At 53.7% G+C, this 23,702-nt stretch overlaps 1 protein-coding gene across 1 annotated transcript; it reads left to right on the plus strand.

Moving 5' to 3' along the window:
• The first annotated feature begins 10,008 nt into the window (after window positions 1-10,008).
• Window positions 10,009-16,575, plus strand: LOC116438658 (zinc finger protein 501-like). Its single transcript, XM_032097656.1, has 3 exons — window positions 10,009-10,096; window positions 14,318-14,396; window positions 14,583-16,575. The coding sequence occupies exons 2-3, from the start codon at window positions 14,345-14,347 to the stop codon at window positions 15,839-15,841; spliced, it is 1,311 nt and encodes a 436-aa protein (XP_031953547.1). The 5' UTR covers window positions 10,009-10,096; window positions 14,318-14,344; the 3' UTR covers window positions 15,842-16,575.
• The last annotated feature ends 7,127 nt before the right edge of the window (window positions 16,576-23,702 follow it).

The following is a 23,702-nucleotide window of genomic DNA, read 5'->3' on the forward strand; positions in this document are numbered from 1 at the left end:
CAGAGCCCAATCCCAGCTGGCTCCAACCTTTCCAGGTTCCAGCCAGGAACTCTCCCGTGGGCGCTGGGGCTGAGCCGTCGCTGCTCCCAGGGCACATCCTGGGACTGAGGTGGAAAATACATCAATGGCTCAGAGAGAGGAGAAAGGAAATCTGGAGACTGTGCTCTTGTGCCTTACAAATTTATTGGAAAACGGAAAAATTCTTCAGGAATTTGAACTCTTTTCTATTCAACCTATTGTGTATTCATGTTTTTATATCCTATACTGCAATATAAATATACAATTTGTGTAGCAATGGGGAACAAAGACAACAGACTCCCTTGTATGTCCCAAGAAGAGCTGTTTATTGACAAAAATCACCCCCTCTTTACACCCTTAATCTCAACTGAACACAACCAAAATCAAACCAAACTTAACAGCAGAAGGGCACAGTCATGACACACATGGACAGTGCCTCTTTCAAGGGCCAAAAAGCCATTTATTAAACAAAGCAGCCCCTTTTATACACCTTTTGTATGTTCTCATTCGTGTTACAGATTCATTGGCTGCTAAACTATTACAATAGACACATTGGCTATTACTAACTACAACATACTACCATTGGCTACCAATGGCAAAAGCATTCAAGCATTCAGAAAAACAACAGGTGCAGATATGTTGCTGTTTTTCTCCTTCTATTGTTTAACTTTCATGCTTCTGTTGACACTACATTCTCATGGGTAAAAATTAATTGTTTTTCTTCTCACGGACTTTTCTCATGGTCCTTCTCTAGCACAAGTAATAGGCCTGAGAAATAATTTTAAAAAGGCAAAAAGGCCTTCAATTTATAAGGTTTTACTTAAATGCGACAGATCCAGTTGCTCCCAGGTGCCCCCAGCGTGGTCCCAGTTGTCCCCAGCATGGTCCCAGCTGTTCCCAGTGTGTTTCCAGTAAGCCCCAGTATGGTTACAGACACTCCCAGTATATCCCAGTTGGCCTCAGCATGCTTGTAGTCATTCCCAGGCACTCCCAGTTGCCCCAGTAAGGTTCCAGTTACCTCGGAATGATCCCAGTCTTTCCCAGTTGCTCCCTGTTGCTTCCAGCATGGTCCCAGTTTCTGGCAGTTTCCCAAAGTGTTGTCCCAGTTGCTCCCAGTATGAATCCAGTTGCCCCAGTTGTGGTCTCAGTCCCCTCAGCATGGTTCCTGCACCTTCCAGTTGATCCCAGCTGCTCCCAATGTGTCCACATTTTCCTCCCAACATGGGCCCAGTAGCTCCCAGTAAGCCCCAGTCAGGATCTGTTCACACGTGCTGTAATTCCAGTGGCTCCCAGCATGATCCCAATAGGACCTGTAGTCACTGCCAGTCTTGTTCCAGTCACTCCCAGTATGATCCCAGTTACCCCAAATGTGATCCCAACTGCTCCCTCTCAAAGCCAGTATGATCCCAGACACTTCCCGCCACTTCCAGTATGATCCCAGTTGCACCCAGTCCCCCTCCAGTATGGTTACAGTCACCCCCAGTATGACACCAGTCACTCCCAGATACTCCCAGTATTATTCCAGTCATGCCCAGAGTGACTCCCTCTCACTGCCAGTGTGGGCCCAGTTGTTCCCAGTATGAATCCAGTCACTCCCAGTTACTCCAAATATGATCCCATTTGTTCCCAGCATGGTCTCTGTTGCTCTCAGTCACCTCCAGTATGGTTCCAGTTATGGATGTCAGGGATGAGCTGGCTGCTATGGGCAGGCATGAGGGAGGGACCAAACCAACCCGGCCCCTGACTGGACAAATGTGTCCAGATACCCTGATTGACACTGGGAGGGGAGAACAGGCCTTGCACAAGCCCCGAGGGTTGTGCCTTTGGCTAACCCTCGTAGCCAAGTGCCCGGTACTTCCATCCCTTGTTTTGTAGGCAGGCAGCCTGCCACTTGGGGTCTGTAGTTGTCAATTATTAAATTTTTGTTAATAAAACCCTTTCAACTTTTGAATTGGCTCATTGTTTTTCACACAGGCAGCGGGCAGTAGCGAGGCCTCCCGAGCAAGCAGCAGTGAGCCCTGACGCGGTTGGGTTTTATACTCCCCCGGCCCCTCCCAAAGGCTGCCTGAGGACAGGGAACCATTGGCCCAGTCCAACTTTCCTGGGCCGTCCATTGGTGGAGACCTCTCCGCGACCTGACTGGAGAAGCCCCTCCACAGTGTCTCCTACTGCCTTCCTCGTGTGGGGTGTTGCCAGGCCAAGGCTCCCCAGAGATGAGGCTTCCCCCACTCGTGGCTGCCTCCTGCAAGTGGCAGGTGTACGCTCCCTGCCCCCGCATGCCTCTGAAAACCCTGACAGCCAGAGTTGAGGCAACCTAAAATGGCTGAACTCAAACTGAATTGGCTCCTCACAGAGGGCCCTGCGCCCAGGCTGGAGCAGCCTGGCCTTGGAGGACTGCAGCCTGGAACCTTACGGGAGCTTACTGGTGGCTGTGACTGGGAATGACTATGAGCAAGCTGAGGGCAACTGGGCTATACTGGGAGTGTCTGTAACCACACTGGGGATGACTGGGAACACACTGAGAGCGACTGAGAGTGACTAGGTCTACACTGGGGGCAAATGGAATAGACTGGGACCATGCTGAGGGAGACTGGGATCCTACCGGACACATACTGGGATCGTACACGGAATGACTGGCTCTGTGCTAGGGGCAACTGGGAGCAACTGAGATCAGACTGGGAGGAACTGGGAGCAACTAGGAGCATGCGGGTGACAACTGGGATCATCAGAGTAGGATCATGCTGGGAGTGACTGGGTCTATGCTAGGGGCAACTGAGAGCAACTGGGATCAGACTGGGAGGAAATGCTGGGGACAACTGGGATCATATTGGGAGCAACTGGGTCCACACTGAGGGTGACTGGGGTCATACTGGGATCATACTGGAAGTGACTAGGAGCATCCTGAGGGCAACTGGGAGTGACTGGAATTATGCTGGAAGCTACTGGGAGATACTGGGAGAGACGGGGAGTGACTGGGATCATAGAGGAACCATAAAGGAAGTTACTGGAATAATACTGGGAGATACTGGGATCATACTGGGAGTTACTGGGACTATGATGGGAGCAAATGGCATTGTACTGAGGGTGACTGGGTTCATACTGGAATCATACTGGGGAGGACTGGAGCCACAGTGGGAGTAACTGGGATCATACTGGGGAAAACTGGAACTGTACTGGGAGTGCCTAGAACTATACTAAGGGTGAATGGGAACACCTGGGACCATGCAGGGATCATAGTGGGAGTGACCAGGGTCATACTGGGATCATACTGAGTGTAACTGAAAGTGACTGGAATAATACTGGCGTGACTGGGAGCCACAGTATTGGGAATTATAAAGGAGAATTAGGTTGTGAGCTGTAAAACCTGCCTGCAAAGACACATGGCAGAACAAAGGAGCACAAGGCAGCACAGAGAGGCTTGTCTCCACTGGGCCCTGGGGGGAGGAGGTGTCACAGGGCAGATCCCGTGTGTTGCTGATGTGGCAACACGAGATAGGTCACGCCATATAAGGAACTACTGTGCCTTAGAAAAGTGTATAAAACCAACTCCTTTGAATAAACCATTCAGATTCCCTGCCGGTCTGGGTCCGAGATTCAGTTGCCGACAAATGGTGTCCCCGTGTGAGAATTTATTATACGCCTATCTGCGTGTCTGTCGGTGAGCCCCATGGGACTTGGAAGTGCTGCTGAGAGAAGTGGGAAAGGTGGCCAGCAATAATCCCTACAAATTGTAGCTGAGCCATGGGGGACGTAGGGGATGGAGTATCCCAAGAACAGAACATCCCAAACACGTCAAAACAGATTATAAAGAAACATGGCAGGAAAGTTGAGTCTACAGATTTGAACAGACTCTTGTTTTTGGTAAAAGACTGTGATTCAACTTTAGATAGGACCAATATTTTTAATCCTCAGACATGGGACGCTTTAGAGGACATGTTGTGGGATGATTTACACGTGGCAACGCAGTGCTGATAAAGCTTTTGTATCCATGGAGGACAGTGTGTAAGGCGCTCGTGGTGCATGCGGCACCTGGAGACCAGACAAAAAAAGCCGCTTGTGCCACCGCAGTAACTGTGCCAAGCCCTTCTGCACTGCCAGCAAGTGACCGTAAGTCTGTTGGGGCTGGGGGAGGAGAACCAGAAGATGGCCCCTCGTCCCCCGACCTGTTTGACCCTGGAGGGAAGCCGGATGGTACCGTAAAGCTCACGCTGCCCTGCGCCACGCGGCATCCGCTGGAGCCGGGTCGTGGCAAGTGTCTGGAGCTGGGAGGTCCCATCCTGGTAGCATGTTCCCTCTCTGTTTGCCTTCTGTTAGAGTGCACTGGCGGCGGCAGATGTGGCAGGGGGGAAAGCGAGCGCACGATGGCGGGGAGCACATGCTGGCAAGCGAGTGGCAGGGCCGTGCGGCGCCGGCGAACGCATGGCAGCGAGCCACAGTGGCAAGCACATAGAAAGCCACGGCCGCGCCCAGGGCCACCCTCGCGCTGCAGATGGGCGATGTTATGAACATATATTATAGTATTGGCTTCTCGCAAAGTATTAAAGTAGATAATAATGTTAGCTATAATATATAGTAGATATAATGTTAGAAATGCTTTTTGCTGTGTGGATGTAGTTTTCTCTCGTTTTAGCAAGAATGTTCGCAAGTGTGAGCAAGTAAGATAACCTCCAAGCGAGCAGAGGATGAGGCCCAAGGAGCTGCTAATCAACACTTTGTCCAGAGAACAAAAGGGCCCAAAGGCTACTGTGCCCGGAGAACGGGCGGCCAGGAGGGTCCAAGAGCCGCTATCACCGCTCTGCCTGGGGGGCAAAGAGGCCCAAAGCTGCAATCAGCCCTGACTGTCTGGAGAATTAAGAGATCCACCCTACCATCGACTCTTACCTAGCGGGCCCAACCCCAAGAATCAAAAGAAATAAAACCACAAGGCCAAAGACTACGCATGATCTAAAAAGGCGGACCCAAGGAGTGGCCATGCAGATCAATTCCTGGAAAAGTTTTAATATGAATAGAGAACAGACAGTAAAAATGGTATAAAAAGGACTCACCTCGGGCATCAGGTGTGCTCTTGGCAGAGCGCCAAGGCACCCGGCCGTTATCCCTTTGCTTTATTTTGTGTGTCTCTTATTGTCTTTATATTAAACTCTTTAAATTCTAGCAGGAGAGTGAACCTCGTTTTTCACAGCGAGATCGGCAGCACTGAAAGCTAGCGGGGCTGTGGCTCCGCTCAGCGCATGGCGGGGGCCACGGGTGGCTCTCTGCATGTGAGAGGTGAAGAGACGGGCTGGTGCACCTCTGCCGGCCGCCAGACCCGCGTGGCCGCCCAGGCCCGCATGGCCGGCGGGGCACGCGCGGGCGAGGAGACCCACGCGGGCGGGGAGACCCACGTGGCCGGCCAGGCTCGAGCCACTACAGCTGAGCTCCTGTCTCCTGCCCCTTCCTCGGGGCTGGGGGAGCTGCAGCATGCAGCATTTGCACCAGCTTGTGGGGGCACGGCTGCAGGCTAAGCATGTCGTTCCTGCAGCTGAAGCAGGAACTAGGCTTGTTACCTTTTAAAACCACGTAGAGAGTTAATGTTATTACAATTGTAATTTTCCAAGACCTGGATTTAGATGTATTATTCTACTGTTCATAGTAAGAAAACTGCATGTTATGTTAAAAATGTTCATGTTACATATTGTTAGAACAGAAAAGGGGGAATGCAGAGATGGGGTGTGCCCCCCGCGAAAGACTAAAAAAGTTTATATGTTCTTAATGTTTCAATCACATTCAGAATGATAGTAATAACGTTTCTAAGCAATTTTATAAGTATTTTAGGGAAACGTTCTCAGTCATGGCTTAAGGCTCTGGCCAAACCCTAGCCCTGGCTGACTAAGAATTTATACTATCAGACACAAGTGTTTCTGCCCTAAAAGTGTAATCATTTTGACTTGTTGATTTGATTTTACTAAAGTTGGACCCTCTTTCAAAGTAAACTTAGAAGTCTTGCCTAGGAAAGACTTTCTAAGTCTTCACTGTGAAACAGGACCTCCCAGCAGTTGCAGACGCTGAGTGATGGGGAAAGTTTTAGACAACTTTACATTGTTTCTCAAAGTTGTATCTGTTTAATCACTTGTCATAATTCTTAATTATATAAAACAGAAAAGGGGGAATTATGGGGAATTATAAAGGAGAATTAGGTTGTGAGCTGTAAAACCTGCCTGCAAAGGCACATGGCAGAACAAAGGAGCACAAGGCAGCACAGAGAGGCTTGTCTCCACCGGGCCCTGGGGGGAGGAGGTGTCACAGGGCAGATCCCGTGTGTTGCTGATGTGGCAACACGAGATAGGTCACGCCATATAAGGAACTACTGTGCCTTAGAAAAGTGTATAAAACCAACTCCTTTGAATAAACCATTCAGATTCCCTGCTGGCCTGAGTCCGATTTAATTGCCGACACCACTGGACCCATACTGGGAGTGACCTGGGCCCCCTGGGTGGAACTGGGGGAACTGGCCCCGCTGGGGCTCAGGGTTGTTCTCCCCCAGCGCTGCCCCAGGTCCTGCTGCCACCCCCGGCCCCACAGAGCCGAGGGAAATGGGACAGCCGAGGGACAGCCTGGGCAAGGGACATGGGACAGCCAAGGAAACATGGAATGGACAAGGGACATGAAATGGCCGAGGGACATGGGACAGCCCGGGAACACGGCCTGGCCCAGGGACACTGTGCTCCAGCACTCTGGGCTGTTGTGCCCGGGGTGTTGCCCTTGGGCTCCCAGGACAGGCAGAGGGGGCAGAATCCCCTCCAGGAGCTGTTGTTCACTTTAAGCTTTGGTGCCGGACATTCCCGCGGAGCCACCTGCAGTGGCCGGAGCCCGGGCGGTGCCCGGTGCCACCAAAGCTGCTCTGTCAGTGCCCTCCTGCCCCGGGCAGGGCAGAGAACACCAAAGGAAAGGCCCGAGCTCGGCTCGGAGCAGGGAGAGGGCACTCCCCTGGCGCTGCCACGGGCACCACAGACCCGGCCTGGGGAAAAGATTGGGATTTATGTCCCACTGAAGTGCAGCAGGGATTTGATTGGACATAAATTCCAGTCATTTCCCCATGGAATTCCCATGGCAGTGGTCTGGGGGGGAGATTCGTCCATGGAATTCTCACCTGACTGGGATGAGAGTGAGATCCATCCATGGAAATTCCATGGGAATCCCTGCATTCCCAAGTTCATCGTTCCTGAATCCCACATTCCCATAGGAATTTCCCCCCACACCCACCTTTGTGCTCCAGAGCATCCCGACCACATCCGATGTATTTTGGGAGCTCTTCCACACAGGTGTGTCCCAGGTAATGCTTCATCTGCTCTGGCAGGATCCCTTTGGATTCCCAGCACCTCTGGGGGATCCAGGTGGCACCATCAGACACTGCAAAGCTCCTGGATCCCAGCTGGAAGGAGATGAAATCCCACCCATCGTAGCCGTGCCAGTGGGATCCATGGACGCTCCATTGGACAAGAGGTCACAGCTGGAAACCACCTGCACTGTGGGGAGACCTGGGAACGAGGAGAGAACGGACCCATGGAGTCGTGTCCCAGCCCCACGGAGCCCCTTGCAGCTCCCTGGATTCCTATGCCAGGCCCACAGATCCCATCCCACTCCCACAGATCCCATCCCCAGAGATCCACCCCATTCCCACAGATCCCAGCCCAGCCCCCAGCTCCCCCCGCTCATGTTGTACTGGCTCTGTCTCCAGGTCACTGTCGGCCATGTGCCAGTTCCTCTCCTTGAGCCGGGTCTGGCTATCCCAGTATCCTGGGTCTGGCTATCCCAGTATCCCGGGTCTGGCTATCCCAGTATCCCAGGTGTGGCTATCCCAGTATCCCAGGTTTGGCTATCCCAATATCCTTACTCGAGTCCCGCTCCCATCCCCATGCCTGCAGCTCCATCCGGCCCCGCTCGCTGTGGCAGCGCTCGGAGGGGGTTCCGTCCACGTTCCCGTGATCAGGGACTGGGGGACCCCAGGCCAGGCTCTGACAGCGCCACTTCCAGGTACTGCAGGGAGTGGAGAACTGGGGGGACACAGAGATCTGGGGGGGTGGGAGTTTGGGGATCCAGGGGGTCCACAGGTCAAGGAGAGGAGGGACTTGAAGAGCTGGGAGAGCTGGGAAAGAGATTCAAGTGCTCAGAGTCAAGGAAAGGGAGTGCAGGGACTGGGAGAGGTGAGATGGGGTGTCCAGGGAATCCTGTGCTCAGGAAAGGGGGTGCCAGGGGCCCTCAGAATGGCGGTTCAGGGGTCCCATTCCCGGGAATGGGGGTTATGGGGGTCCCGTTCCCAGGAATGGCGGTTCAGGGGGGTCCCAGGGGGTGCCAAGGTCCCAGTCCCCCCTCGCCGCCCCAGGAGCCCCCAGCCCCAGCGCTGGAGCCATCGCGCTGCTCCGGGCAGATCCCGGCGGTGCAGGTTGGGAAATGCGGCAGTGCCCGAGGGAGGGTGGGGGAACGGGGGGATCACTTCCAGCTGTCCCCAGGAAAGGCTCTGTAAATCCCAGTTAATCCCAGTCGCTCCCAGTGTATCCTCAGCCACCCCCAGTATGGTTACACACACTCCCAGTATATCCCAGTTGCCCTCAGCATGTCCGTAGTCATTCCCAGATGCTCCCAGTGGTCCCAGTAAGGTGTTTCTTATCCCAGTATCATACCAGTCACACCCAGTATATCCCAGTTGCCTCCAGCATGCATCCAGTCCTTCCCACTTACTCCAGTTTGCTTGCAGCATCATCCCAGTTTCTCTCGGTTGCTCCCAGTAGCCCAAAGTGTGATCCCAGTTGCTCCTTTACAACACCAATATGATCCCAGTAACCTCCAGTATGATCCCAGTCGCATGCCAGCACTCCCAGTATGGTCCCAGTTGCCTCCACCATGGTTCCAGTTGCTTCCTAGATCAACCCAGTCAGTCCCAGTATGATGCCATTTGCTCCCAGTGTGCTCCCAGTCACCCCCAGTATGGGGGATGATATGCATGCTGTGTTTCCCAGTCACTCTCAGATACTCCCAGTATTAGTCCAGTCACACCCAATAGGATCCAAATATGACCCCAGTGTGCTCCCAGTCACTGCCAGTATGAACCAGTTGCCCCCCACAGATTCCAGTGGCTCTCTTTCACCCTCACTTTTTTCCAGTCACTCCAAATTCCTCCCAGTAACTTCCAGCATGATCCCATTTGCTCACAACCCCTCCCAGTCAGCCTCAGTGTAGTTGCACTCACTGCCAGTCTGATCCCAGTCACCTCCAGCATTATCCCAGTTCATCACAGTAGAAGCCCAGTTGCTTCCAATCACCCCCAGCATGCACCCAGTCACTCCCAGTTGCTCCTAGCATGATCCCAGTTGCTCCCAGCTGCTCCCAGTCACCCTCAGCATGATTCCAGTCACTCCCAGGGTATCCCATTTGCCCCCAACAAGGTCTCAATTGCCCCCCAAAGGCTCCTACTCACTCCCAGTATGATCCCAGTATGATTCTGGTGTCCCTCAGTGTGATTGCAGTCTCCCCTGGCATGGGCCCACCTGCTCCCACTATGATGTCAGTACGATCCCAGTACAGCCCAGTCACTGCCAGTATGATGTCAGTACGATCCCAGTACAAAGCAGTGACTGCCAGTGGTGCCACTCCTGGGATCCCCCAGCCCTCTCTGCGTTCCCCCTCCCGGCTCTCCAGGCTCCGAGAGGAGCCCCAAGGGCTGCAAGTCCCCACCCAGGGTCCCCAGCAAGGCCCAGTTTGGATGTGCAGCCCCCAATGTTCCCAGTTTCCCTCTCCTTTCCCCGGGCCGGGTTGCCCCGCCCCCAGCGGGTGGGAGCAGCCGAGAGCCCCGCGCTGCCCATCCCGACCTGTCCCGGCTCCATCCCCGCTGCTCCCGCGGGCTGCGAGGGGCTCGGCAACGGGGGAGGGGGAAGGGGAGGAGGAGGAGGCGGAGGTGGGATTGGGGAGAGGCGGGAGGAGGAGGAGGAGGAGGGAGGAAGAGGCGGAGCGGCAGCGGGAAGCTGGAGCAGAGGAGGAAGCGCTCGGCTCCAGCGCTCCCTGAACTCGCAGCCCCCCGGGACCATCGCCCCCCGTCCCGCAGGTGCCCGGGGAGGGGGAGCTCGCCCCAAATGTGCCGGGGGGTCCCTGGGTTTGGGGTTTTTTGGGGGGATGTTTGGAGCTTGCGGGACTCCAAAGGCGAGCCGCAGATGCCCTCGGGGGGACATCGTGGGGTCCCGGGAGGTGTTTTTGGGGGTGCCGGTGGCGGTGGCGGCAGAGCCCCGGCGGGGGCGGGGGGATGCGGGTCCCCCCGCGGTGGGGGTTGGGCTTCCCGGGCCGGGCCCTCCGAGCTCTGCCGGGGCCCCGTGGGGAGCGCGCGGGGGCGGGGGGACACCGGTTTTGGGGAGCCCCGGGAGCCCCGGCTTCCCTAAGCGGGACCCCGGAGAGAGGAGAGCCCCAGGAGCCCAAAGCGGGGAGCCCGAGAGGGGGGACCCCTGGGATTGGCGGGACCCCGGCGGGGGGGTCTGGGGGCTGCAGGGGCGGCACGGCCGGGAAAGGGGCTCGGGGGTCCCGGGGCTGGAAAGGGGCTCGGGGGTGCCGGGGCCGGGAAATGGCTGCTCCCAGTATGAGCCCAGTTCCCCCCCACGAGTGGTTCCAGTTTCCTCATCAGTCCCAGTATGAGCGCAGTCAGTCCCGGTATGATCCCGGTCACTTCCCCTCACTCCCTGTAGGATCTCTGTTGCTCCCAGTATGAACCCAGTCACTCCCAGTCATTCCCCATTATGATGCAATTTTTCCCCAGCATGGTCCCAGCATGGTCCCAGTTCCTCCCACTTTTGTCCAGTGTGTTCCCAGTTTTCCCAGTTACCCCTAGCATAGTCCCAGTCACTGCCAGTATGATGCCAGTCTCTCCCAGCAGGGCCCCAGTCACTCACACTTGCCCCCAGTATGGTCCCACTGTGGTCCCAGTTCCCCCCAGCACATTCCCAGTCACTCCCAGTGTGGTCCCAGTCACCACCCGCATGGTCTCAGAAACTCCCAGTATATCCCAGTTGCCCTGAACATTCTCGTGGTCATTCCCAGGCACTCCCAGTTACCTCAGCATGGTTCAGTTGCTCCCAGTTTTATCCCAGTCACTGCCAGTACATCCCAGTTGTCATCAGCATGTATCCTATCATTCCCAGTTGCTCCCAGTCTGATCCCAGTGTATCCCCAGTAGGTTCTCAGCATGGGCCTGGTAGCTCCCAGTAACACCCAGTCAGGGTCCATTGACATCCACTATAATCCCAGTATGATCCCAGTCACTTCCAGTATGATGCCAGTGGCCGCCAGCGTGCTCCCAGTTGTTGCCTGTCAGTGCCAGGATGAGCCCAGTAGCCTCCAGTAGAATCCCTGTGACTCCCAGTCTCTCCCAGTATATCCCAGTCACCCCCAGCATGCTCCCAGTCCTTCCTACTTCTTCCCAGTTGCTTTCAGCATGATTCCAGTTGCTCACAGCCATTTCCAGTCAATCCCAGGATGATTCCAGTCATGCTCAGTATGATCCCAGTCTCACCCAGCTGCTCCCACCATAATTCCAGTATGATCCCACTTGCCTCCAGCATAGTTCCAGGTGTTCCCGGTTCCTCCCAGTATGATCCCAGTTGCCCCTAGAATAGTCCCAGTCACGCCCAGTTGCCCCCAGCATAGATCCAGTTGCTCCCAGGTGCCTCCAGCGTGGTCCCAGTTATCCCCAGCATGGTCCCAGCTGTTCCCAGTGTGTTTCCAGTAAGCCCCAGTATGGTTACAGACACTCCCAGTATATCCCAGTTGGCCTCAGCATGCTTGTAGTCATTCCCAGGCACTCCCAGTTGCTCCAGTAAGGTTCTAGTTACCTCAGAATGATCCCAGTCTTTCCCAGTTACTCCCTGTTGCTTCCAGCATGATCCCAGTTTCTGGCAGTTGCCCAAAGTGTTGTCCCAGTTGCTCGCAGTATGATTCCAGCTGATCCCAGCTGCTCCCAATGTGTCCACATTTTCCTCCCAACATGGGCCCAGTAGCTCCCAGTAAGTCCCAGTCAGGATCTGTTCACACGTGCTGTAATTCCAGTGGCTCCCAGCGTGATCCCAGTAGGAACCGTAGTCTCTGCCAGTCTGGTTCCAGTCACTCCCAGTATGATCCCAGTTACCCCAAATGTGATCCCAACTGCTCCCTCTCAATGCCAGTATGATCCCAGACACTTCCCGCCACTTCCAGTATGATTCCAGTTGCACCCAGTCCCCCTCCAGTATGGTTACAGTCACCCCCAGTATGACACCAGTCACTCCCAGATACTCCCAGTATTATTCCAGTCATGCCCAGAGTGACTCCCTCTCACTGCCAGTGTGGGCCCAGTTGCTCCCAGTATGAATCCAGTCACTCCCAGTTACTCCAAATATGATCCCATTTGCTCCCAGCATGGTCTCTGTTGCTCTCAGTCACCTCCAGTATGGTTCCAGTCACGGCCAGCACCTTTCCAGTCACTCCCAGTCTGATTCCAGTATGATTGCAGTCACTCTCAGATACCCCCAGTACTATTCCAGTCACTGCCAGTATGATCCCAGCCAGTTCCAGTAGGATCCCAGTATGACTGCGGCATGGGCACAGCTGCTCCCATGATCTTCCAGTGTGGTTCCAGTTGAACCCAGTTGCCCCTAGTATAGTCCCAGTCACTCCCCATATGATCCCAGTGTCTCCCAGCATGGTCCCAGTCGTGCCCAGTTGCCCCCAGTTCAGACCCAGTTGCTCCCACTTGCTCCCAGTAGCCCCCAGCATGGTCCCATTTCTCCCCAGCATGGTCCTGGTTGCTCCCAGTGTGGTCCCAGTCAATCCCAGTATGGTTACGGATACTCCCAGTATATCCCACTTGGCCTCAGCATGCTTGTAGTCATTCCCAGTCCCACCCAGTTGCCCCAGTAAGGTTCCAGTTACCCCAGTACAAAGCAGTCACTGCCAGCGATGCCACTCCTGGGATCCCCCAGCCCTCTCTGCGTTCCCCCTCCCGGCTCTCCAGGCTCCGAGAGGAGCCCCAAGGGCTGCAAGTCCCCACCCAGGGTCCCCAGTAAGGCCCAGTTTGGATGTGCAGCCCCCAGTGTTCCCAGTTTCCCTCTCCTTTCCCCGGGCTGGGTTCCCCCGCCCCCAGCGGGTGGGAGCAGCCGAGAGCCCCGCGCTGCCCATCCCGACCTGTCCCGGCTCCATCCCCGCTGCTCCCGCGGGCTGCGAGGGGCTCAGGGACGGGGGACCCAGGATGTGGCTGGTCCTGGGGTGAGGAGGAGGAGGGATTGGGGAGGAGGAATGAAGAAGGAGAGCAAGAAGGGATGGGAGTGGGAGAAGGAGGTGGGAGGAGGAAGAGGAGGGACAAGGGAGGATCAAGTAAAGGGGAAGGAAGAACGAGGTTGAGCGCTCCCTGAATTTGCAGCCCCCCACCCGTGGGAGCATTGCCCCCCCATCTCGCAGGTGCCCGGGAAGGGGGAGCTTGGCCCAGATATCCTGGGGGGTCCCTGGATTGGGTTTTTTTTGGGAGGAGCGGATGTTTGGAGTATGAAGATCTCCAAAGCTGAGCTGCAAATGCCCCTTGCAGGGACATTGGGGGTCCCCAGGAGGTGTTTTTGAGTGGTCTTGGTGGTGGTGCCAGCAGAGCCCTGGCAGCGGGCAGGGGGTTGGGTCTGCCCCGGGTCAGGCACGGCCAATTCCCGTTCAGCGCCAGGGGGCTGCGGGACCCCCCAGGAGGGGCAGAGGGGGGAACTTGGGGACCCCCAGAGATGGGAGAGCAGAGAGGGGCAGTACCTGGACCAGAGGAGCCCCGGCAGTCTGGAGGAGCGAACCCCTGTGACCCCCAGGACCCCAAAGTGGGGAGCCCAGAGAGGGGGGAGCGCCGCCATTTGCGGGACCTTCAACAGCCTGGAGAGGGGGAGGGGGGACTCCTTGGACCCCCTGCACCCCGAAGCAGAGAATAAGGGGAGAAGGATCCCTTGGACCCCATAACCCCCAGCATCCCTAAGTGGGGAGCCCACGGTGGAGCTTTTTGGATTCCTGGACTCCCAGCAGCCTGGGGAGGGCGGGGACCAAGTAGATGGGGGACCCCAATACAAGCGTGACCCCTGGCAGCTGGGACAGGGGGGAATCCCCAAATATCAGAGTGGTGGGACTAGGGAGAGGTGGAATTCCTGTGAGGCTTTTTCAGGGCTGAATCTTGGTGTTTGGGAGGTTTTTCTGGACCCCAGATGCCCGGTGACTTGTAGAGATGGACTTGGGCAGGGGGACATTCAAACTTAACATGCTCATCCCGTGTTTTTCCCCAAACCAGGATTTCCCATTCCCAAACCTTTGCCAAATGGAGAAGGGGACTGTGAGGAAGAGGAAGATGCCCCGGAACACCCAGGCAGGTGAGGAGGAAGTCACTGTCCCTTTCCCCCTCTGTCCTGCTCCATCTCCCAGCCCAGCATTGCCCCCGGCTGCAGGACAACCCCGATGCCGACGCCGTCCTGCTGGGGACGGACTGGGGGGATCTCCTTCCCCTTCCCTGTGGCACAGAGGCAAATGCCATCCTCTCCTTGTCCTTCCTCTCCCAGACAAGGAGCTGAGGACAGAGCCCAGGGAGGACAAATCCCCACGGCAGAACCTGGTGGAAGAGGCCGTTTTGAGGGGCTCCACGGCGCAGGAATCCAACGGGGAGGAAAAGCCCCAGAGATCCCTTAGGAGGAGGGGCTGCAAACGCAGCCCAGGGAGCTGTGAGGAGGAAAGACCCACCCTGTGCCAGGAAGGCGGCCAGACATCCAGCCAGAGATCAGACCTGGTGGTCCATGAGCAGCTTCAAACTGAGGAGAAGCCCCATAAGTGTGAGGAATGTGGGAAGAGCTTCAGCCGGAGCTCCCACCTGATCCTCCACCAGAGGATCCATACTGGGGAACGTCCCTATGAGTGTGGTGAATGTGGGAAGAGCTTCAGCACGAGCTCCAGCCTGATCCGCCACCAGATGATCCACACCGGGGAACGGCCCTACGAGTGTGGGGAATGTGGGAAAAGCTTCAGCCACAGCTCCAGCCTGATCATCCACCAGAGAACCCACACTGAGGAGAGGCCCTACAAGTGCCTGGAGTGTGGGAAGAGCTTCAGGCACAGATACAGCCTGACTCTCCACCAGAGGTTCCACACTGGGGAGAGGCTCTATGAGTGTGGGGAATGTGGGCAGAGCTTCAGACAGAGCTCTGAGCTGATCATCCACCAGAGGAGCCACACCGGGGAGAGGCCCTACGAGTGTCCTGAGTGTGGGAAGAGGTTTCATACCAGCTCCCATCTCCTCCTGCACCAGCGGACGCACACAGATGAGAGGCCCTTCCGCTGCCCTGACTGCAGCAAGGGCTTCAAACGCAACTCCCACCTCATCAGGCACCGGCGCATCCACACCGGGGAACGGCCCTATGAGTGTCCTGCGTGTGGGAAGGGCTTCAGAGACAGCTCTGACCTTATCTACCACCAGAAGATCCACACTGGGCAGAGGCCTTATGAGTGTCCCGAATGTGGGAAGAGGTTTCAGATGAGCTCCGAGCTCCTCAAGCACCAGCGGATTCACACAGAGGAGCGACTGTTCCACTGCCCCGACTGTGGGCAGGGATTCAACACCAATGCCCACCTCATCAGGCACCAGCGCATCCATACCGGGGAGAGGCCCTACGAGTGTCCTGAGTGTGGGAAGAGCTTCACCGAGAGATACAAACTTATCTACCACCAGAAGATCCACACCGGGGAGGGGCCCTACAAGTGTCCTGAGTGTGGGAAGAGCTTCATCCAGAGCTCTCACTTGAACAGACACCAATGGAGCCACCGGTAAGTGAAGCCCTGCGAGTGCCCCGAGTGTGGGAAGAGCTTCGTCCGCTGGTCCAACTTCATCCCCCACCGAAGGACTCACATTCCCTGTATCCATGTTGGGAAGACACCTGGCTGGTTGTCTCCATATCCTTCTGAATCTCCACAGTCACCAGGGAGGATGATATTTTGGAGGTTCTGAGGGGAGATGGTGTTGGAGAGGATGAAAGTTTGGTAAGAAAGTTTCACAGATATGTAGGCTTGGCAGAAAGATCTCTGAATGTAGAAACTGGGGATGAGATAGAAATGAAAGCAAGTTTTGCTATAGAGTAAAAGATGTTTTGCTGAAACACTAACCACTGAATAACTGAGAAGGCAAAGGTTGGAGATGAGTTGGAAGGAGATTTTTATGATTAGGACAAAGGTATGTGACTACAAACAAAGACATGTTTTTCACCAAGTAAATGAGCCCCAAGAAGAGCATAAGTAAATAGAAAACATATCTTTACCAAAAAGAGAGATATGGCAGGCAAACAAGAAATGTCGATTTAGCAAGAAGAGAGGTCAGAGAATTTCCCATTGTAAGCTTAAATTGTTACTTACTTACTCTTGTGATTGGATAATAATGACTATAATATGGTGATGGTAGTAGCTATGATAGGCTATAGGCAAATGTAAAGGTATTGTGTGTGGTGCTTATTGGTTGGTATGTATTAAGCTACTCAGCAAAGAAAAGTATCTGATGCTTTCTAACTTGAACAGAAAGTGGCTTCAGGTATGCCTACAGCTGGAGCTGGCAGCTGTAGGGCTGGCTCTGGATACCCACTCCCTGAAACGCTGTAATTTTGCCTATGCAATAAACAGCTTTCAAGAGAGCCACCTGAAATCCAGACATCCTTCATGAACCTTTCTTGAATAAGATGGAAGAGTTTTCTCCATCTCTTTGCACTCCAGAAGATGAGAGGCCTCGATCTGTCACCTCAAAACCAGTGAATCCCACTAAAAAATGTTAAGCTCCCACTCCAAATGGCTCAGTCACATTCCAAAAGCACTTGACCCTACAGCCCCCTCAAAATCCTCAGGAGGGGCTGGATGGGCATTCAGAGGGTCTGGACGGAGTGGGAGGTACATTGGGGGGGTGGCCAGTGGGAGGGGGGCAGGGGTTTGGAATGAAGAGCTGAAGGCTGGGGATGATGAGGCCAGGGGGAATCTCCTTTCTGGGTATCCCCCACATCTGAGGGCATTTGGGTTATCCCCTGTTCCTGAGGATGGGATACAGGGAGACAAGGGATGACACGTGGCTCTGGCACTTGGAGTGGACACCACAGGGAGGGACACAGGGAGCCCATTTTGGGGAAGATCCTGCTGCTTTCTGCCAATTTTGGGGGCTAGAAATGGCTTTTGGAGTTTTTCTGCTAATTTCAGGAAGCTGAGGTGACACCCCCTCCTCATTCTGTGACTGAGAGGAGACACCATTTTGGGGAGGATCCTGCTGCTTTCCCCCAACCTGGGGCAGGGATATAAATGGCTTGTGGGCTCCGTGCCTCATTTTGGGGGTTGGGGTGACCCCACGGTTCCACCGGTGTCTGAGGGAGGGTTATAACTCTCAGTTTTGGTGGTTATAAGCAGCTTGTGGGGGTCCCACGTTTGACGGAGGCCCCCAGCCCCCACCCCAAAGCAGCCTTTGGCCAATCAGGGCATGCGGCGGTGATGACTGAGCAGTTGCCATGGAGATGTGCAGGTGCCAGAGACCACAACACTTTTAAGCCAATCAGAAAATGCACAAAACAATTTTTACTCAGTCAGAGCTTTTCTCACCGATGACTCCTGCATTGGTTTGGCACAGCCTGGTTTTTGGTGGTGAGGGGGCCACAGAGGTGGCTCCTGTGAGATGCTGCTGGAAGCTTCCACCATGTCCAGCAGTGCCAATCCCCAATGGCTCTGAAGATGGACATGCTGCTGGCCAAAACTGGGCCAATGAGAGAGGCTGGTAACGCCTCTGGGATAACAGATTTAAGAAGAAAACCAAAACAAAGTCACAGTTTTGGCTTCTGGTCAGAGAAGAGGAGGAGGTGAGAATGTGTGAGGGAAACAACGTGGAGACACCAAGGTCAGTGAAGGAGGGGAAGGAGGTGCTCCTGATATGCAGAAAAGACTCCACTACTGGAATTAGAAGTAAAGTAGGTATGTTTATTCCAGCGCTGGGACGCATGGGGGATAGTTCCTCCAAAGTCACGCATGCCGACAGCTGCATTCAGCTTGGTATATATCGGGTTACAAGTTCCATATTCATTGAGTTTCCCAATACACCGATACATATTCATTACCTAGCCCCGCCTAGCCTCACCTCATATTACAGTGATCCCAAAAGCCATTTACATCCGCGTTGTGCTTGCGCAGTGTTGTCTGGTGGTCGTGGGCAGGGGTCTCTGGGTTGAAATAAGAGTCTTCCTCAGATGAAGTAAAGGGTCTTCCTCATCCTGAACTTTTCACCTTGCTTCCCTGCGCCTGCTCTTTATGTGCCTGGCCCACGTCTAAACTTCAAGACTGGTTTGAGTTAGTTTTAGGTTAAAAACAGGATCTTTGGTCAAGATTCCTTCCCTCTATCAATAGTCTTATATCTTCTCATCCTGTTTTGGTAGGCACAATAAGTGTTGAGCAAGCTGTATGCATTGCTTCTAACAAACAACTTCTTAGCAAATCATTTAACCTCTGCTTCCCCATCCCCCCTGATTCAGTTCCCCCTTTGCTATATAGTAAATTCTTTTACTAATACATGAATTCTTTTGCTAATAATGATTTTTTTTTTATGATAAGCATCCCTCAATGCCTTTCCATGTGCATTTGACAAAGTAGTTAAAACTGATAACCTTTTTAGTACTCTATAGTTCCAAACAAGCAACATAATAGACAACACAAGGCAGGCACTAACCAAAAGTAATAAGACAATTATGGGGTGACATTACATATTTAGAATGCCAGTTGCGGTAGGTGACCACCCAAAAAGCGAGTCCCACCAGTTATGACTTGTATCTTGTTTTACTCTTTGCAAGATTCTGCTTATTTCTTGTGCTTCATGATGGATGGTGACTAAGGTCTTTTTCCTGTTTCTTTGGATTTCTCTTAAAATCTCAATTAGGTCTTGATGTTTCATTAATTGCTTTATTAATGTGAGGTCCATCCCAATAGGTGTCGGTAGCAATTTATGGTATATGGTGTAGTTAGACCTTATCAATTGATGAGACACAACCAGTGCTAAATACAAAAAGTCACACCTAACAATCTTGGTAAAATCACAAATACAAAAATTAGAGTGATTCCTGGCAGCTACATTTATATTATTGTCATTTATCATCATAAAAGTGTGGATAGTTCTTAAGCACACACAACCTTGACCAATATATACAAGTATGGGGTATGCCCAGCCACTGCCCTGGAGGGACGTCTGCTGAGATAAGGAGATCGCCTAAACCTCCCAGCAGAACTTCCCTGGAAAGGGAGCTACTCTTCAGTTATGGCGAGAAGAAGACAAACCCAGAATCCTCTGGGAGACCCTATGCAGATCCTTTGTAGCCCATTGGCCTTTACCCTCTGACACCCACCCCTGTACCCCTATAAAGCTAGCCCCTGCCCCTGCAAGGGCAGAGAGAGAGCCCGTCCCTGGCCTCCCCTTCGCTGGAGTACAGATCAATAAAGCTACCTTCGTGCGGAACAGCTACACGGGCCTCTTGTCTCTCTCCCTGGTCTGGCTGCCTGGGAGGCTGCCCTGCAGAGCTGAGCTGAAATCACGAGCTGACAATCACTAAAGAGCTGATAGCTTCTGCACGGGCCCTCCTAGCTAGCAGCTGAGGGAAGACACTGGGCCTCGGGAAGGCAATTCCTTTTGGGACCATCTCTCTGGACTGGTCACAGCTTCCTCAGTCAGAGCTACTGACCCCACACCAGCTGTCATAACTGGTGCCCGAGCAGCCATCGTACCCCAGACCTCCAAGGGACTCCTGGCCTGAGCTGCGTCTTGACCACGCCAAGACAGAACCAGCCATTCATGTGCTGATCCTCTGAAAAAAGGACCTATATTGTAGCAGGGCCTTTTGGAGGTGGACAGTTTGAGACCCTCGCCTCTCTCATCTGGGACAGAAATCCCTGAGGATCGAACTGGCCGGACCACACCCCCAGCAGACTTTTTTTTGGACTTCAACAGGAGACAGCCCCACCAGAAGACGGGATTTGTAAGTTTAAAATTGGGCTCTCCTCTCTTTCTTGCGCGCAATACTTTTAAGTTTTTTTTTTCTCTTTTTCTGCTGAGGGAGGAACTTAAATGGGAAATAGGCAAGCTAAACCCAGCCTTTCCCAATCTGAGAGAGACCTATACCCCTTTCTTCTAACCCTTCTCTTAAAATCCAACTTTAAATTCTCTAAAGGTGTTCTTTCTAAGAAAAATCTCAAATCTTTCACTAATTGGATATCTTGAAATTTTCCTGATGCCACCACAGACTCTGTCCTTTCTGATCCGTTCTGGGCCAAAGTGGGGAAGAAACTCTATTCCTCTCAAGCCACGGGAAACCTCTCTGTTTCCAAATTCATTCCTTTATTTCATTTAATGGTTAAAACGTGTCGTGCGACTAACCCACCTCAGCCAAACCCGTTCTCTGCCCTTCCCCCCTCCCACCCTGTGGATAATTTAGGATAGAGGGGGGGGGAAATGTAGGAGATTAGGGTGGAGATTTGTGAGCAGAACGATCCCCGATCCCTAAGCGACTGATTTGTGTGAGTAAACCCTGGAAACTTTGGATTCCTCTTCTTGGTTTTGTTTTGCTATTCCATATCTAAACTATGGAGGAACTGTGGGAAGACTCTTGGCTCTCAGAGCCGCATATGGACATTTATCTTAAACTGAAAATGATTCTTGAACAACGATTTGTAAATTTTAGCTTGATTCAAGCTCAAAAAGAACTGAAACACTTCCTGGCATGGTTGTTTAAGAACTTTTTCTATGTTTCTTGGGATTTAATTCTTACGAAGGACTTTTGGAAGGCCGTTTGGACCCAGTTAAATTTTGAGTCAAAATATATGCCGATGGAAGAATATTTTCATGAATATTATTTAGTTACCGAGACTGTTGAGCAATGTCAGCTGTGTCCTGGCGAAGGGAAGCCTGGCTCAGGGACCGTGCGGCCCAGGCCACGTGCACCGAGCGCTCTCCGAGCAGCAGTGAGGCAGTTCCCGCGCGCGGGCGGAGCCACGCGAGCCGCAGTGTCGGCAGCGGAGCGAGGCGTGGCGGGACCCGGCGGTGCCCGCACGGCCGCGTGCAGCGCGTGGTGGAGCGAGCCCCGGGAACGTCCGACCGAGAGGGGCGGCACATGGGCGGCGGCTGGCGGCGGTGGCGGTGGAGTGGAGCCGCGCCCAGCCGAAACGCACGCTGGAGCAGGGCGCGGGGGGGTCGTTGCTTGGGGGCCCGGCCGAGACGTGGGTGCAGCGCCCGGCATCGGCAGCGAAGCTGTGACCAGAGGAGGTGACCCGCAGAGAACTGAGCGGCGCGGCCCGGCCCGGCCCACGCAGCCCCGAACGCGACCCCGGGAAGAGCGCGCAGGCACCAGCAGCTCTGACAATTCCAACTCGGGAGCGACCGAAAGAGAGAGCAAAGATGCAGCGAGACAGAAAACAGCAGCCACTCGAAAAAAGGAAAAAATCATAGTAGCTAAGATCTTAGGGATAGTAAAATGGTATAATGTTAAGCAAAATTATGGTTTTATAACAAGGTGTGACAACCAGCAAGACATATTCGTGCATAGAACTGCTATTAAAAAGAATAACCCTGAAAAATGCATCCCAAGCTTGGGAGATGGAGAGGTGGTGGAATTCAAAATTGTACTAGGGAGAAAAGGGTTACAAGCATCGCAGGTCACTGGGCCTGATGGTGTTTCTGTAAAAGGCAGTATATATGCAAAAAATCGTAGTCATGTTAGACAATATCTCCCTTGTAAACCCCCCCTACAGTCTCCCTTTCCTAATCCCACCTTTCCCTTTTACCCTATGTCCTATTACCCCCAGTGTATTCCCAATCCGTTTTTTCATCCATGGTTTCCCTCACAAAACCATGCTTTTGCCAATTGTTTCCCCAAAAATCCCTTTCCAATGCTGAGGGGGGGATGAAAAGGGGGAGGGAAGAAATTAAACCCTCTCCTGCCTCAGTTTCCCCACAAAGCATGCCTGGAGAGTTCTGTCTCCCTTCTGTCAGCCCTAAGATGTTCCACAGAAACTGTTTAGACATTTAAAGGCTCAGGAGGGTGGCTTGTTTTGTTTTGAAACTGTTCTTGTTATGTTTATCCAGTTGTTTTCATTCTCCTTTTATTAAAATAAAACGGGTGAGATGTTGGGGTCTCCTCCCCCGCCGTGTAGCCCTGGGAGAGGGGCCCTGAGGGCACAGACACGGGGTTTCCCTGCCCCTGCTCAGCCTCGTTCCCACTGGTTGGTTTGTGTTCCCTGCGCGGGCAGAAGGACCCTTCCTTGGTCCCGTGACTGGAACAGTTCCTCAGCAGAGCCCCGGCCATGCGGCTGGAGAAATAAACGTCTCTGAAACAGCTATCAAGAATCTGTCTGTCCACATATATTTCCTTTCCATGGGACTCCTGGTTTGATATATGCATGTTGCAGTATCCCCACTGCAACATCTGGCCGGACCCTCGGGAACAGCAGGCTGGAATGGCAGCAGGCTGGAATGGCAGGGATGAGCACAAATCCCAGATGGCAGAGGATGTGTATCCAAACGGGAAACTCCCCCGAGGTCTGGGCAGGCAGGGTGAGCACGGCTACAACGTAGCGAAGGCTTGAAGCAACAGCAGGGCAGGGCGCCCACAGCCCAGCTCCCAGCTGGGCAGGGAAGGTGGGCTTTGGGATCCCGGGGCTTCTCCAGCAGAAGGAAAAGCGGCTGAAGAAAGCAGCCTCCCTCTCTGTCCGAACGCCTAGACCGATTGCCCCCACACACTCGGGTGAAAACAAAAGAGTAGCCAGATGTGCCCCATTCTGTAGCCAGCTCTTTTGTTTTTCTTAAGTACCCAGCCATTTTCTCCCCCAGCAACAGGTATGGGCAAAATTCCTTTAACAGAAGAAAAACCAGGAGAGCTCCTAAAACCCCAACACTGGCAGAAGAACAGTGCCATCTCCTCTTACAAATTTTACACTGTATTAGTACCTACGCAACATGCCACCCTCTTGCTGAACAAAAAATTCTAATGCATCCACAAAAACAAGTTATTCCATTGTTGCAATGACTGCCACTGACCACTGCCCAGGCTAGCCCCTGCAGTGTGCAACAGGAGTGGGGAGCAGCTGGAGGCTCTTGGCTTTAAAGCTGCTCCTCAGGAGTTCAGCTCTGCCCAGGGGAGCTGAAGCTCCAGGCACAGTGGCTGTCAGCAGTCCGGATGAGGGAGAGGATAAAAAGTAGCAGGGAGGCTTGCCACAGGGGGTAATCCAAGTTTATTGGAGGCAACTCACAGGAGACAAGCCCAGAACAGCTCCGGGGAACATCTTATAAAGGGAGGTGTTACAATGGGGATGGCTTAACAGGGGACCAATAGAAATCTCTAAGGGAGGGATATGAACGAGGATAGACATTTCCCTGGGCCAATAGCCTCAAGGGGAGGAGGGAAAGGGATCACATGCCCCAATGGGGCCTCAAGGTTTAGGGGATTTCCAAAGGGGGAGGTAACCAAAGGGGTAGGGTCCCGGGGGATTGATGAGGACCATATAAGGGTAAACTGGGAGGTTTCAGGTGATGGACACTGAACCTTCGGGAACAACAGGAGGGGTTTGGGTGATTGATAGGGAAAGAGCTAGAACAAGGGGAGGAGAACAACCATGTAGGGAGCACCGGGGGAGCGGCTTGG

This window comes from Corvus moneduloides, unplaced genomic scaffold (assembly GCF_009650955.1).
Source record: "Corvus moneduloides isolate bCorMon1 unplaced genomic scaffold, bCorMon1.pri SUPER_scaffold_79_arrow_ctg1, whole genome shotgun sequence".
NCBI lineage: Eukaryota > Metazoa > Chordata > Aves > Passeriformes > Corvidae > Corvus > Corvus moneduloides.